Raw genomic sequence first — 16,934 nt, forward strand, 5'->3', positions numbered from 1 at the left:
AAACCAATCTACCAGCAAAAATAGTACGGTAACAAAATGCAATAATTCAGAGACGACTGAATAAAATAATATCTAAGAACTGTAATATATGCGAAATTATGGAGCTTTTAACAGATCTGCAAAGCCATCCATTAAAGCAGAAATCCACTTTTCCATTCGATAAAAATACAATTCAGTAACAACCGCATAAGATAACATTTGAAAATACAAAATTATAGCTACAAGATTATGTACACTGCAGTAAATATGATCCTACTAAAAATTGGATCTCTCGTTCAGGGAAACGATATAATGTCACAGCGCAACATTTCAGTAACCAGCGAATAAAATTTACAAAATGTCCAAATATCTGTAATATGTAAGAAATATATATAGAGTTTATATATCTTCCAAAAAGGTATAGAAAACTACACTACCAAAGATCTATTTCCTCCAGATCAAAACCTAAACGTTTCACTCCCTAAAAGGATGGTCGCGACGATATCTATCTTCCAAAGAATATGTAAACAATCTACTTCTTCGCCTATAACAAGACTAGTTACTTAATGGGAGAAATAGTTAATAATCTGAAGTGTAGGAAACTGGCTACCGAAAACCAACTTCCTTTCCTAGAGCAAAACTCAAACATTTCCTCGATTTCCATTTGCATACTCGAAGAAAGAGTTTAAATCCATGCTGAATCGCAATGAATCGCTTGGCGAAAAATGGCTGAAGCCGCGTGTGCGGAGGCTGCCCTCGCGACAGAGGCTGAAAGCTCCGCGGAGCTTTTAGCCGTGCTGTGTCTATAGAGCTTGCATATCGTTATCAACCCCCTGACAACAGCCGGTCTCCTGTCGGCCCGGGATCGATACAGCTTCTATTGCGATATCAACGCGCAAACCCCATGGCCGGATAGGCGGCGGGGGTGGCGTAGGATTGCGCAACACACTGCCCCTCCAACCCCGCCTGCTAGCTCGCCGTTGTGGAAATTCTATAGAAATCGCGCGTCGCCTCGCGACGAAGGCTTAACGCGTTAATTCGCTCGGCTCTTTTCCCTGTTCCTTTCACGGGAATTAAGCCGAACCCACCATGATTCTGGAAAATATAGCTCGCTGAACGAGGGAGAATTTGCTATTCTTTGTGTGATCCTTGAAGGGGAGCCAACCAGCAAAGACTCCTGTTTTCCTTTAGATAAAAATGAATTTTTATGGGATTTAGGAGATTTACGGTTGACAAGATTGTGGATGTTTATGCATCCATTAAAAAATTTATCATGTGTCTTGCGCTCCTTCTTCGTGAAAATATTCAATGTGATAGTGTTTCGAAATTCTCAGACCCTTTTCTTATTTTTTTAATTTCAAATTTCAATTCTTTTGTAATTTTACTGTCTTACAACTTTACGTTATAGAGAATTATTGTATAAAGAGTTATTACGAAGGATATTACAACATATTGTAAAGAATATAATGCACATGAATTTTAAGATCGACTGCGATATTTCTACCTTGAGGATACCACGAGGGTGTCTGACCAAAGTCATGGAAATAACGTTTCTATTAAGCAGTCTTAAGCGTCTGCTGGGGTTCCCGCTACCCTTAATCCGATCGAGACTTATTATGCTCGGGACTATTAATGCGATCAAGTATGGTAATGCCCCGTGAAAGTTATTGGCTCGTAAAGCGGGAAAATTTGTGTGTTGCGTCATTTGTCGTGCATCCAACGTAATGAATCGTAGCCCATCTATCAATAAAGCTTTTCGTTTCCATCGATGCATAAAGAATCAACTTGTAAAGGAAATCACACCATACATAATTCACATAATAACCAAAAATATGTCCAATGATATATTTAATGTAAGTTTTTTTTTATGAAAGAATTTTCTATAAAATAATAATTATATTCATTAGACTAAAACCACACGCATCTCTAGTAAAAGGTTTGTTTATTGTCTTTCATATCACACATTTCTCAACATTTGGCTGCTAGACATATAGATTATAATTTATGACTCCTGTACAGTACTGAAATAGATCGACTGGTAATTCCGAGACGCCAGCTTCTACTTGTGACAAATAATGTACAGATGTGATTTTGAACTTAAAACTACAGCTGAAAATATGTTAACTCGGGAAAGAAAATTAAAACTCGTTTCACTAACAAATGTGTCTGTTACAGATTATTTTTAAGCATCTTGATATGATATAAAGAACGAGGTACGCTAACAATTTTTAAGTTCATTTCCCATTGCAAAATGTCAGTGTATTATAAATAGACCTGGCTGTAGTATTTCAAACTGATCTATTTTTATTCACTATTACTTTTATCTTTAGAAAAACGAATTCTAAAATTTCATTCATTTATTTTTAAAGAAATTACAAATTAACAGATTTATTCAGTTTAATTAATTTAATAAAATTAACATCTTTATGAAAAATGAAATCTTAACACCTGAACACTCTCCTAATATTAAATTAATATTTAAATCATAGTCTATAGAAAATTTATATTGCCTATCTTCCAAATTATATAAATATTTTTCTAATTGAATATTATTCCTAACTAACTAATAATCTGTTCTATTAATTTTTATTTAACATTATACAATTATAACAAAATATTATACTATTAAAGATAGCAATAAATTGCATCTCCTAAGCATAAGTATATTTCTAAAAGCTATCGATCGATTTTTGCGAGGTTGTCAGGGTATTTAGGAGGGTGCCGGAATTTTGAAAGTCGTTGCTCTATTGTACTCTTCTATTCCCCTTTTATCCGGTCATTCGTCTCAAGTAGAGTCTACGCCAATGCCGAGGCCCGGTGCTGGCTTCCTAAGGCCAGGTGGTGCGCAACCGTTGCCATCCCCAAAGCCCAGTGTTCCGCTCCTGCAGGCAGCTGCAGCTGCGACATACACGCTCCTCCTTGTACGTTTACACACGACGCTTGTAATATATATATATATACGTGTACAACTGCCTGCAATCGAGATCGTTATTGAAAAGTCTAGATCTAGGTCAAGAAAGATTCGAAATTTCGACTTTCTGTTCTTCTCTTAACTATGTCTGAATCTCCGTCGAGGTTAGGAAAATCATGCCACCACTTTATTCTTCTAAATCAGTGAGCATATCTTATGCAACTCTCTCCTATCCTATTGAGGTTATATTTTCCTACAACGTGAAAAATTATTAAATGAAACATATAATTTCTTATGGAAAAATTTAAAAAATATTCTAAATAAACAAAAGAAAAGAATTATATTAAATTTATCAATAATATTCATGCAACTCTACAATTAAAGTTTAGTCCATGTATTTAAGTCATATTTAACTGCTGACAATTTAACATATTTGACTGTAATTTGTATTGTATATTTTACGCAAACGTCTTTATCGCGTAAGGTACAAAGTACAAAGTGAAATAAAATTCTCCACAATTCAATTATTTTATCCTAAACTGTCGTGAAGGACTTCTGACCCGACGATACAAGTTCAGTTCATGGGTTCTCATTGTTTTCATAATGTTCTTCTTTATCGGTAATTTCCATGCGGCGATAAACATACATCAATTACCGACCGCGCGAATTTGATTTTTGTCTCGCTTGTGCTAAAGTTTTCATGATTATCGTTGTATAGCGGTTCTTCGAACTTCGGTTGGGCAATAGTAGATAAGGTAACTACTTATCAACGAGATATCCGCAAGGTGAGATCCTCCAGATATATAGCGTTTCATTTTACCGCAACCTTTCCGCTTCGAGAGGTTAGAACGTCCGCCTGCCGCCACGCACGAATTCCCAAGGTGTATTGGTAACCGCACATATTCACACAAACAAGGGCGTGCTCGCACACACACAACCACGTAATGACAGCAGGGAGTTGGGGCAGCAACGAACAGAGCAGATGGGGAGTTTGCTTCTGCAACGAAAGCCAGTCGTTGTAGTGGCTTGGTTCAAGCTGTCCGCCTTTTCCTGGCTTCTCTGCGTGAATTCGCGCTCCTTTTGCCGTTTCTCCTTATTCAACCGCGAGAAAACTCAGGTAACAAACATGGGTCGGTCGCGTGGTACTCTTCCTTCCTTCCTTCCGCTTTTCTCACAGCGCCATCTCCTACTTTAGAGTTCCTTTTCGAGATCTCGAGCTGTGGCGCGATATTGAAAACCTCGCTATCGAACGATCGTCGATCGATACTTTGCATATAGTGTCGCGTGCAAGCGGGTCAAATTCATTTTGTGGAACAATTATCAATTAGTGTGAATATTTGGACAATATTTCGCAGAATTTTACTTTCTTATTATTCGAGAAACTATGTTGACGGATAATCGTGTACGAATAGATGGTAAATATTCAGATGCTTTGGTATTTCGAAATTGTAACGTGATATTGAAGAAGCTTGATATCGAAAAACCGTTAATCGATATTTTGTTTAGAGTATCGGGTGCAAACGAACCAAATTCGTGTTTCGAAATAATTACTACGAGTACTTGATAACATTTCGCGAGGTTTTCTTCTTATTAATCGAAAAAGTATGTTATCGGATCATCGTATACGAATAGTAGAAAGTTATATGAATATTCAAACGCTCTAGTATTTCAAAATTATACTTTTCCAGGTTAAGCGCGTCGTAAACTGTTTCATTATCGCACCTAGCGTTTGATTATCGAATTTATATTATAGAAAATACCAAATTAGCAAATGCCACAGCTCGAGACACTTAGAGAGGCTTACATTCCCATTTCCCAAGTTCGATCCAAGGAGGCAATCGAGTAAATTCTAAAAGGAGCATATTTCGGTCGTGGATTTGTTCTTCTGAATACGTGGGCTTCTCTTGAATTTCAATAAACGCGTGCTTGGTAACTATTCTCGATGGCTCTGGCATTATCTTGTCAACGACCGCGGAGACCATTAACGGTCAATACAGCCACTAGGGTGGCGCGTCTCAGACTCTTAGGAAATGTCTTCGGTGAGTATAGAATATATCTATACGTCTTCTTTTTCTCATCCCCCTTCTCCTCGTTATAAATCCCTCCTGCTAAGATTTCGAGTATTTTTACGGTGTCCCACATGTGTGTTGCCACGTGCGTTACGCGTTTATAAATACATTAACGGTTATACACCATGTCACAGATGTAGAGTTGTTACAGATGTCGCCTACATGCTTTATTTAAATATGAATTATATAATTATGTAATAATATTAAACTTAATTTTTTTATCATTCTTTCTTCGTTATTTTGTAACATTTATTAATAAATACAAATTTAATCGGTATAGTTTATATATATTTTTTTAAACTGAATATAACAGCAATAAGTAATGAATAAATTAGTAAATGATTTAGTAGCAGTAAATTACTGCGGCAAATCGAATTATGAATAACAAATTCGCATAATTTTACAGCCCTCTTTATTACATCAATTAAATTGATAATTACTTTCATTATATTTTAATTACATATGGCACATTTTATACGAATATTTAATAACTTATATAATTCATTTGTCGCACTTGATGAGATATGATTACAGGTTCGTATCGATTATATCTTATCACATATACTTAATTTCAGCTATTAATAGCAGCTTCACAAAATGGATAACTATTAATCTTCTAATACATATTTCAGTACTAATAAAATTTTACATCCAATTTTTATAACACAGAGTTCTTACTACAATTTCTAATAGACTATTTAACTATGTTTCACATGTACAATAATAATCAAATCAATAATGAACAAATCAAGCCAATTTGTATTATAAATTCGTCAAACCACTCTATATATCAAGCTTTATAATATCCAGCCTTCGTTTCTAATTCACAGTTGCTTCTATAGCTTCGACCTAACGTCCATATTCTATTCAATCTAGCATTCTTTCATCAGGAAGAATAGAAGACCGAGTTACTCTCTTCTCAGCCGGTTCGTAAAACACATTGTAGTACGTGAATCGTGATTTTCCTGCTTCTCTGTTCCCTCATGTGAATTTTTCATATGACTATAATGAACGATAGTCAGTAAGATACAAAAAAAAGATTTTTTTATGTTTTCGTAAGATGAGTAAGAATATTGTTTGTTAAGCGTTTCTCGACCTGAAGGATCCGCTGGTTGACCGGATAGTTGATGGAATTAGCGCACAAGGCACGACTCGACGCAACAACAAGCGAGACATACGTTTTCTTTGTCGCGCGAGGAAGTGGAATTTCATTAGCTATCGCGCGCGCGCATGTGAGTCATCGTTCGCAACGCGTTATGAATTGTTTGACCCTGGTGAAGCCTACTTAACGATTGCGTTTTTAATAGAAAAGGCTTTCTTTCTTTTCTGTACTCGTAAATTTGAAGATTTATTTTACGAAAACCAAGTTTACTGACATTTAATTGGTTTACTAAATTTTATTAAAGCTACGCATTTTTTTAAATTTATTTGTTATTATTATTATTTTCTCTGTGACTTTATTAATCTCTTTCGCCATAAACAATAGCAACTACATAATGAATTCTACGTTACGAGTTATACACTGTGCAAACAGTCGTATTATAATTTTCCATGAGCTTTTCTTTTCTGCAAGTTTGTAACTCATTAAGAGGAGCAACAACGAACTAATTGCTTTTATGCCTCGAAGCTTCAAAATTAATAATTAATTATCCTAATAAGAATGATATACTAGGAAAGTATAGACCAAATAAGGGTTACTTGAATGGATAATTAGCCTAATCTCGAATGGTTCTGAAAGTTTTAGGTTCGCGGTTTGATAATTATTAATTAATGCCAGAAATTACGTAGAGAGCATCAGACTCCCGCGAGACTATTGGAAAACGTGGTACGCGTCTATGTTAGAATTAATCAGAGGTGAACGGATGGTAATTAGCTTGTTCGCAACTTAATTAGTTCGTTGAACGCGCACACAAATGAAATATTCATTTTCTCTGATGCTGCTGCATAAAAAATACATTTTACACGATATGTTAGTGCAGTGTAGTAAGAGAACTAGTTAGAAAAAGGAAAGATATTAGGTATCCAAGATATCGTACAATTCTTCGAAAATTAAAGTATCAAGCACTATAAGATTATATGTATTTGGTTAATGACGCGATCATGTGATTCACCGACAGTATGACGTTTAGCAATATTGTTATCTCTAGAAAATAGAACCATCCATTTGTTGATTTTTCAAGCTAGATTAAAGATCTCGCGTATAAATCTCGTCCTTTACATTCTGAGCTGATAAATTGTTCGCGCAACCTAATGTTATCAAAGTTGAAATCCATGTCGACAATAATATTAATACGTCACTATTTCTAGCACAGATAATATTCCAATATCAAGATCAGTCCACACATCGACAAGCAATTTTACACTAAAGTTCCACTATCTGTCATCTAAAACTACACTTCAAATCCTCTAAAAATCTTTCAATTTCAATGTATAATACGTTCGAACTCAAACCTTCCAAACCAACATCACCGTTTGATCCTCTAATAAGCCACGGAACGATGCTTGATCCGATATTTCGAAAGAAAACCACATCACCGTTCGTCGATCACTAACCACCCCTGAAAACTATCCACGACCCCTTTGAAGTTCATTTCTACACCGTCTGCGATAGTTAATCTGCTGTCAGGGTGAAAAACCGGCTGTTATTTTCCTATCGACGAAGCTACACCCCCGCAACGTCTCCGCGAGCCTCTACGTGCGAAACGCGACAGATGCAAAGCGTAGGGGGTGGCCACCCTATCGTTTAACTTCGTTAATCCGATTGTTCCTTGGTCAACGATGGTGGCCGTGTTAAAAGCGCCGCGATGGGAATATGCACTTGTCGTCCTGGGGCATTTCTCGCGCGAATTCCTAGGGGTAGGTTCTCGTCCCTAGGGTGAAACTCCCTGAACACCTTTGCGCTGCAACATTTGGCGGTGATTAGGGGGCGAACACTGGAAGGAGGGGAAAAAATGGTGCAAAAATAGTTCATGGCGAAAGTTTTGGAATTTAGGAATTGTTTTTCTTCAGAGACAAGTGCGAAGTGTGATGGTTCTATCGATGATGAAGAGTAGGAACTATTTTTGATAAATACGAACGTGAAATGTTAATTGTGGAATGTTTCTTCTGCTTTGGTGAAAAGTAGGTATGGAATTTTAATTAATTGAAATTAACTATGTGGGAATTAACACGAGGAATTAATTGTACATACTAAAAGGAAAGTTTTGATTGGATAATAAGACGTTGAATTTTTCTCTAAGAAATAATGTTTTACAGCATCTTAATTATTAATTGCGAAGTTCTGTAGACTGACTATTTATATTTTATTTCTGGTACCTCCAAAAAATTCCTACTACATAATTATCATTTTAATTTAGCCTCTTCTAAATTAGCTAGTGCTAGTTTGCTACACACAAATAAGAACATTAATTTCGTAGTTTCATCGTTGGTAATTTTCAAGACATACCAGGTAACATTCCTTGTACAGACAGCTACACGGAATTCAGATAACAGTACTAATATCATTCTTCTTCAAATTTCTCCGGTTTCCTTACTTAAAACTCATATCTCTGATCTCAAACTGTTCTCGTTTCTTTCTATACGTAATTAACAAAAGTAAACTTTTAATTAATTATTTTTGAAAAAAAGTGGAAAAAAATCGAGAAACTTAAATTATAGATAGAAGTTGCATGTATTCTCGATACCAAAATATGTATATTATCTTCATGAAATTATAGCTGTTGTTTGGATTCGATCGATAAGTTCTCTCTGAAGCGTGCAAGCCAGTCGATGATCGAGCAGACGGTTTATCCTTCGTGATTCGAGATTACATTGATCGAAGGTGTACACCGATTTTCTTGGCATTCCGACGATTCTGCCGAGTTCGAAGACCCTGCACGCTTCTAATCATTTCGACATATTTACATTCGCGTGTAGATGTTAGCTTAATATGCCGATTGTTTATGATCACGTGCATCACGTGCACGCGATGCAGCTTCTCCCTTCTTTCTCTGATTACTTTAATCATAGATATCATATGGACATAGACTGTAGCTTCTCTTTCTCTTTTATAAGCTTCTGTTTTTCTCAGCATGGTTACGATGCAACATCGTCTCTTATCCATGCGTACAAGTCTCCGCCTCTTGTAACTGCTTCCTTGTCATATAGTAGCACAAAATTGCATTTTGATGGCCAGTATTTTGAGAATATATTTGGAGAATTACCTATTAATTTTACTACTCTAATCTCTCATTTAACCGAAGTTTCTTGATAGACAGAGAGACTCTTATTGTTTTAAGAAAAGCTGTAACAGAAAGCCACTTTTCTTTACCTCAAAGAGTTTTTAACTAGCATAAAATTAAAGAAAAAAGTCACGTCTATCGACGACAGTTCTTCCCTACTTTTCTCTGTCTCAAAAATCTTCGAACAATCTAAAAGCACGATATGGAATATATAACTTAATAGTACTTAGTTTAGTGGTAAAAAGATCTGCATATATCATTATTTCCCACTGAAGCGTTTGTTCACCAACTTGTTCATTTCCTTTCTTGGCAGCATTAAAATTTCATTTCCTAAATATGAATGATTATATAACCATATACTTGACCTAATTTATCAATAATAATAACAATAACTTATTTTTATTTCGACCTCCTTAGCATAGAAATGGGTTTGGCTTATCATCCTTTACACTCATCCCTTAATACCTTTTATGCTCAAAACAGTTACACACTAACCTAATCGTAAATTTTCTTAACCTACGCTTTACTTAAATTTGTTTGATCTATTCTCTCAACACTTTAACCCAAACTTGTCCAATTCATTAGTAAGCAAATATTGTAATAAATACGATGGAGTGCCACTATATTTGTACAGGATCCGCAAAACTTCATCGAACGTCAACACAGTGCTCAAATAACCCTCTCAACGCCTCTATGCAGAACACCCCAGTCTCCTCATCCTATCCCGAACCAGAAACATCCTTGAGAGTCTGAGACGCGACTTCCTGTTCGTTAAACATCCCTCCATCTCCACCACTGCTCCCGTTCCCGTTCACCGATTCAGGTACGCGTTATTATTACACGAACGTGCCGCAAGGCTCGCGCGTTGCCACCTTATGTAACCCACATAGTCATTGCGGGGCAAGAAAAGAAGGAGGTGTATATCCTCTGGTCTTAGGATAGCGGGCAGGAGCAGAGAGCGAGAGAGTTCTCTGTCGCAAGGAGAACAGAGAGCAACGCTCACCTTTCGGTGAGTCAGGCAGCGGAACGGCCATAGATCTCGAGAGAGGACGAGAGAAAAGAAACGACGGAGGGAAAAGGGAAGGAGAGGCTCGTTCTAGCGGAGGACTAAGTAGCTCGGCAAAGATCACGGCGTCGGGCGTGGGAACAAGGCCCCTCCTGGCTCTGTATACGCTGCTCTCGACACACGGCGAACATTACTGGAACTTCCTCGGTGTGGCACTTGTGCCACGGATGCTTAACAGTACTTGGAGTGGCTGATTCCACCGGGTTAGACCGCGTCGGTCGCCATGAAAAGCGAAGCGTAATCGTTGAACGCACGCTGCGTTAGGTCGTAGTGTTGAAGATGCGTGTTCTCTGACGAATGAAACACCTAAAGTTTGATTGCTTTCATTGCTATCGAGATAGCTGTAGACTAGGCTTACAGTGGATTTCTGATAATAAGAATAAATATAGAAGCATTTATGGGGAATTTTAAGATACTAAATTTATAGAATGCGTGAAATGTGCTAAAGTAGATGAAATATCTGACGTACAGAATTTGTTATCATATTTAGAAGATGAAATATAGCTTCAGGTAATTTTTACTCTTTCAGTCGTATGCATAAAAATATGAATTCGCAACCTATAAATATTCGCGATCTACTTGTGAGTATATGTATTTCGGTTTTCAGACGATCTCTTCGTTAAAACAGACAGCTCGTCAGAATATATTCACCGTAATAGCCATGAGATTATCCTTTCCAGATTTTCGTTGCTTCAAACGAGATCAAAGTTTATTGGCCAACGAGCTGCTGGCAGTGGTTTGGCGATCTTCTGTGGCTTGTGAAACTAGGTTCAGTCAATTCATGTATACAGATTGGTTTATGGACGATGATCGATTCAGTGAAGTAGTAGCCTCCTATAAATATCCATTACTTCATTTCCATTCTATCCTTATATACCTAACAGCCTTCTGTAAAGTACCTATCATTTGAATTTGGACAAATCAATATATTTATGTCTTCATATATTATTATTCGTATATTATTTCAATGATTTAAAGGGGTAATAAGTTCTTGACGAGCTACTGATAGGTCTAAGTGTCACTAACGGGCCACTCTTCTTATCACGACAATTTTCTTTGGAGATAAAAAGGGTTCGTCGAACGAACGGAGCAGCAGGAAGCGTCAGTTGAGCGCAATTTTCTACTAGAGATTTTTCGCGCGCCCCAGAAATAGAAACTTATTACTGTCAATGGAGGCGGAGGGTGGCTGGCTCGGTCAAGGCTCCGTTTATTTACATCGTGCAAAGGACATCGCGTTCACATCGCGAAGGCGGTCGGGCATTGTTACATCGGCGCTCCAACTCCCTATGTAACAAATTACTTTCACTTTGGCACCGGTGATAATGGTAGGTGTAGTGGCGTGTAACGTGGTATTCTAGCTTGGCATTGCTGTTAGAACGTCTGTATATTAGAAACGAAACGTTTTCGATCGATCGTCGCTCGGCTGGAAGCTTGAGTTGTTGTTTGAAGCCACAAATTAGAACATTCGGAGCCTCGGTGGATTCTATCATAATACTTGCTATGTATTTTAACGCAATTAAATATAACGATAAACTGCAATTTTTTTAAACGAAGCGAAATTTATTCGTTATTAAACTGTGAATGTGCGTGTAACATTTTTGCGAGCACAACTAAAGAAATTAAATTGATGCAGAAATTTCATATTTGGTATTTGATATACACTGCTCTGAGATACTTAAAAGATCGTTTTCTACGTGATTTTTATATTCACTCTTTGTGTATATTCAATTCTTCTTTATATGGTATCACACAGGTGTTACAAACTTCTTCGCTTCTGTCCATTTAATTTGAACAGAACTGTTCGTAGTGACCCTCTTAATCATCTTGAAAAATACATCTTTAATGTGCAAACTCTTTAAATGTATGAACATCTGCAATTTATTATTCATTATAGTAATAATTTACAATGATTTATTCGCAATTTATATAATGATTTATTCACTATAGTACCTTCTTACGTGTCACAATCACAAATACATAGTCATCAGATAACGCTTGAAATAATCACTACAGGCAACATTCCAAATAATCAATAAGGCTGGTACTTGAAATGCTCACACAAAAAGAAAGAAAGGAAAATAGTAGTCAAACTTGAAATAGTGAAGAGGCGTAGTCGTTCGGTAGCATCGAGTTTTCTCGATCGAAGATCGCAGGATCTTTGAATACGCGCGAGGAGTACGCGTCAGATGCAAGGATCCACAAGAGGTACACTTCCGTGCAAATGTGTGTCACGAGTTTCCCACGAGATGAACCGGCGAATGGCAACATAGGCGCGGGCATAGACCAATTACTAGCGTAGACTCTCATTGACTCGCGATTTACGCGAGCTATCGGTCGATACTGGCGAAACGCGCTCGCGATTAAATCCGCTGAACGCGTTGTTGCACGCAAACGATGGTCCAACGACTTGTAGACGCGTTCTAAAGGACGATTATTAAATGTAAATGTGTACTCGACTGGTTTGGTTTCGTGGAAAGTTGTTTGATCATGTTCGCTAATATTTGGAACGAATTTGGTACAGGAGTTCCAATTCGTGTAAGAATTTATAAGTTACAATCTGTTAAATATCCTTTTCAATGTTACAAGTTTTTGTAACAAGTAGGATAATCGAATGACTTGATATAATTCTATTTTAAATTCAAACGTGGAGCAATTATTTCATTAGCAAGATTTTATGCTAATAGTTCGTGGAATGGCGGTAGATCACTGGAACATTCTCGTAACGAGAATCGGATCAAAGTAAAGTATATCTTTCGTTCGTTTCATCGTGGGGCATTAATTATAGTCCACTAAATCAACAGACGGCTAAGCGTGTCTTTGTTATGCTTTCTTGCTCACTTTCACCTGCCAAACGCTTTCTTTCCCGGCTGTACCGTTAATTCAACGACAGGTGATCTTGTGGTCATCGCTTTTAGTATCATTATTTTTATTCTGAAAGTTCTGCGCTTACCAATGTTATTTTTTAACATTTTCTTCCAAAACTTCCTTAAAAAGTATATCATCTTTTAAGGAAGGAAATAATTCCTGTACATAATGATTGACTTTTAGCTATTTCAGCACTTCTTTTCCTTACACAAAATGTTACAAGTATAATGAGGCTTATTATACATACTTTTTCTTTATTATATTTGGTAGTTTTTCAAGCGTATGCACTATGAAATAGTTGGGAAAAATCAGGATTTCCAGTTCTACAAATATTATTTTCCACAATAATTCAAAACCTTTAACTTCAGAAAATTGTAAAGTTCGACACTCGTATAAAAATCTCTGTATTTCTAGACATTTAAACCCATTACTAAATCTCTTACTAAATTCACAATAATTTGTAGCTTTTCTTTATTTATATAATTTTTGGGAAAAATGTACTTGTACCACTTTTACACTGATCTCTTTTATTAAATCTCTCTCCATACTAAACAAACTCCATCAGCTGGCAATAATTCATTTTCAAATATACGATAATATCTCCAATAAACCTTACTTGTCGTACTTCTTCAATTCTTTCGAAATTCTGCGATCCTCCGGTCAAAACCTGCTTCTCGAAAATTTTCCAAAAACTCTTCGACAGAACGAAGAAAGCCTAATCATATACTTCAACCAATATATTCGACCACATGGAAATTCACCTCGGGCTCGTTCTGATTTCTCGAAGAATCGCACGTGTATCTAGAATCATCGATTCGATTCGTCCAACTCGCACCAACCGGTTCCAGAACGCAGTTCAATTTCATCCAAGACTGAACATGCCTGAAGGAGAACAGGGAAAAATTGGTCGGGTTTTATTGCGACCAGCCCGCGAGAATCGTAATTTGTCAGGATCACGAAGCTTTGGGATTCGCGAAAATCGGGCGCAGAAGGGTAGTGGCCTCGTTGCACCAACGATCGAGCGTGATCACAATGATTTTACTTTGTTCACGATGGCTTGTTTCTTTACAAGCTTCGCTGTCAAGTTGGTACTATTGTCTACGGTTTGCCGAGAATTGCAACGTACGGAAGAGATTCAGTGTAATTGTGGGTTTTTTTAGTGGATAAAATCCGATTGATCTTTTCTCAAAATTAGAATTATGATAATAAAATTTTGTTACTCCTTTTATTTGTAGCAATCCTATAATTTAAATTATAGCGTATCTTTAACCAGTCTTTAATCAGAATTTATTGGAGAAAATATAAATTTGAATCAAAGAATTAGTATTGAATTACTTATCGTAAAATATTCATTGGATAATCTTAAATGATAATTTAAATGATACTTTAATTAATTAGATAGTGTATGGGAACTTTAATAGCATAAAATGTTGGATTAATTAAGATAGAAAACAAATTAATAATCATTCGAAGCTATCGCCATACACAGGTGCTTTCGATTTCGTATCAACGAGAATGACAGTCTGATCTTGTTCGCCGATTAAGAAAACAGGATGCAGTGGTTTACATGTTAAGTAGATGTTAATTGTATGGGACTGCGGTTAACCCGTGCTACGGTCTCAGACCACAAGATAGTGATGGCTTTCTTCATTCCCCTGAGTCGTTTATCGAAAAACATCGCAATCTTAGAAAATACCATCCACCCATATAATGCACCAACCGTATTTTATACAAATTCTTGTAATTCTAAGACAAAAATACGAAAGTTCATTTTCAAACTAGTATTAAATTCGAAGAATTTGTTGCAAAACAACACCTTAATGCATACATAAATAAATTAATCTAAATCCACGTTAATGCATATATTAATAAATTAATATAAATACACGTGATGTATACATCAATGAATTAACATAAATACACATTAATTTACATATATTACAATTTGTAATGTAACAAACCCGGCTAAGTTATTACTCCTATTATAACTCAACAATGAAACACGTTATCGCTAATTATCAGACACTAAATCTCGTTAAACAATTAAAAAATCTCCTTTGTCGGGCATCGTAGGATCATCGATCTCCCTTATATCAGATTTGCTCCGCAGTTATAGGATCACATGTGTTACCAGGCGTACATGTGACGCTTATTAACAGTGTTCACGTTCCCGCGTCGATCATCGGGGATCGATAGGGTCGAGGTCAAGGGGCCAGATTCGCGATGATCGACTATGACCCCGCCGCAATCGTAAAAGCGTCTGCTGCACGAGTCCAGTTGATCGATGATCCGTTTCAAGATCGATTTACCAGCTTTCAAAGCGTATACTCGCTAGTTGCTACCGAGACGCATCTTTTCACGAAGATCAAACTCCTTTTTATTTAATTATAGCTAATCACGTGCTCTTCTTTGTTCTGTTAATTTGCCTGTTTGATATAATTTTCTTACACATATTTTTCTGACATTCTCCACTTGCAATTTTTAGAAACAGATGTATTTTGAAGAGGAATTTATTCCTTCATTTATCAGTATCATTCAAGATTTGGTAGGAAACTTTTTTCAGTTGGATTCTGGATATTTTAATAATTTTTTGATGTTAAAAGATTGTTGAAGTTATATTAAACACGTTTGTGTTCGTATATAATAAGTATCCTATATAAAATGAATTATTCATTCTCATAATTACATTGAAATGTCATTGACACTATCAGTGAAACGAGATATTGCGTCATGTAAAAGTGACTTAAGATTCTTGCTGCTTCTAAACAGGAAGAATCATACAATACATATGGCGATCAGACGATATGCACATACAATTTATTAATACGGCGGAAGACTTCATAAATACATCAGATGAAAGAGGAAGGTAACCGAGGAAACATAATAAAAATGCATCGATGGAAACCGATAACGGTGAAAGATTCGCTCAAAATTATACTAGATGCCTTCTTCAAATTCTAACTCCACTCCTTCATTCTTCATCCTTCGACTCTAACGTTTCCAATCATCTTGTTAATCCCTAACATCTCAATCTATCGTTCTCCAAATAATCGCCATGGTTATTTTCAATTGAAAATTTGTATCACCTATTTTAACGTAGCTATTACATATTCTACGAAACATCCAGCATCTTCTTCATCTTCGACTTCCTCCAACAATCGCAAGAAAAGTCCTAATAAGAGAAAGAGAGAGACAAAGATTTATTCATCTGTGCGTCATCATGGTCGTTACCACCCAGCACGAAGGTCTCACCTGGTCTCACTGTACAATGATTCAATTCCGGCGGATGGACGACAGTTGGCGCGCGACGATCGCTCGATTTCACGCGGGAAACGCTCTGCGATTTGAACGGGACACGCGGCCGTTGCCGAGTCCTGGACGATTATCCACACCGAGCCGTGTTTCCTCGGCGCGATTTCCTTGACGCAGTCCACTATTCAGCGTGGGAATCTGGCGACGTGTACCGTTGCGTCTCGTCGTCGTTCTCGTTCGTTGTGCTGCCGAAGCAACCGTGATTTCATTTAGATCCTGGTAATCGCCGCCTCTTCGATCCTGCAGGATGGTCATTGCGAATGGAACACGATGTCTAGCCTGGATTTACTCGAGCAATATGGTGTACAATAAAAGGTAGACACAAGTTTGGCTCTTAGACTATTCTGAAATGGGGAGGGGCACTCAGGACAGTATAATTTCTATTGTTTTATTTTTCTATTGCTTTCTCGAATCGTTATTTCTTTTATTTATTATATGTATTAGCTACGGGTTGTTGAGGTGGTGAGTTTTAGACAAATACGGGCTGCTTGTACTTTGCACGGTATTTTTTC

The 16,934-nt window shown here is 36.8% G+C and overlaps 1 protein-coding gene and 1 pseudogene across 4 annotated transcripts in view; one reads left to right on the forward strand and one right to left on the reverse strand.

Annotated features, from left to right (window-relative positions):
• The window catches only part of LOC132912265 (protein neuralized), a 122,130-nt gene that overhangs the window by 87,892 nt on the left and 17,304 nt on the right, over positions 1-16,934 (forward strand). Inside the window, exon 1 of one of the 4 annotated variants that reach the window (XM_060969585.1) lies at positions 4,818-4,929. The exons of the other annotated variants lie outside the window; for them this stretch is intronic. Within the exon in view, the coding sequence (XP_060825568.1) occupies positions 4,833-4,929 (97 nt within the window). The 5' untranslated portion in view covers positions 4,818-4,832. Of the gene's footprint in view, positions 1-4,817; positions 4,930-16,934 lie in introns of those variants that run through there. 4 annotated transcript variants of the gene reach the window in all.
• On the reverse strand, positions 1,930-4,073 carry LOC132912333 (uncharacterized; annotated as a pseudogene).

The sequence above is a fragment of the Bombus pascuorum genome, chromosome 11 (assembly GCF_905332965.1).
Source record: "Bombus pascuorum chromosome 11, iyBomPasc1.1, whole genome shotgun sequence".
Taxonomy (NCBI): Eukaryota; Metazoa; Arthropoda; class Insecta; order Hymenoptera; family Apidae; genus Bombus; species Bombus pascuorum.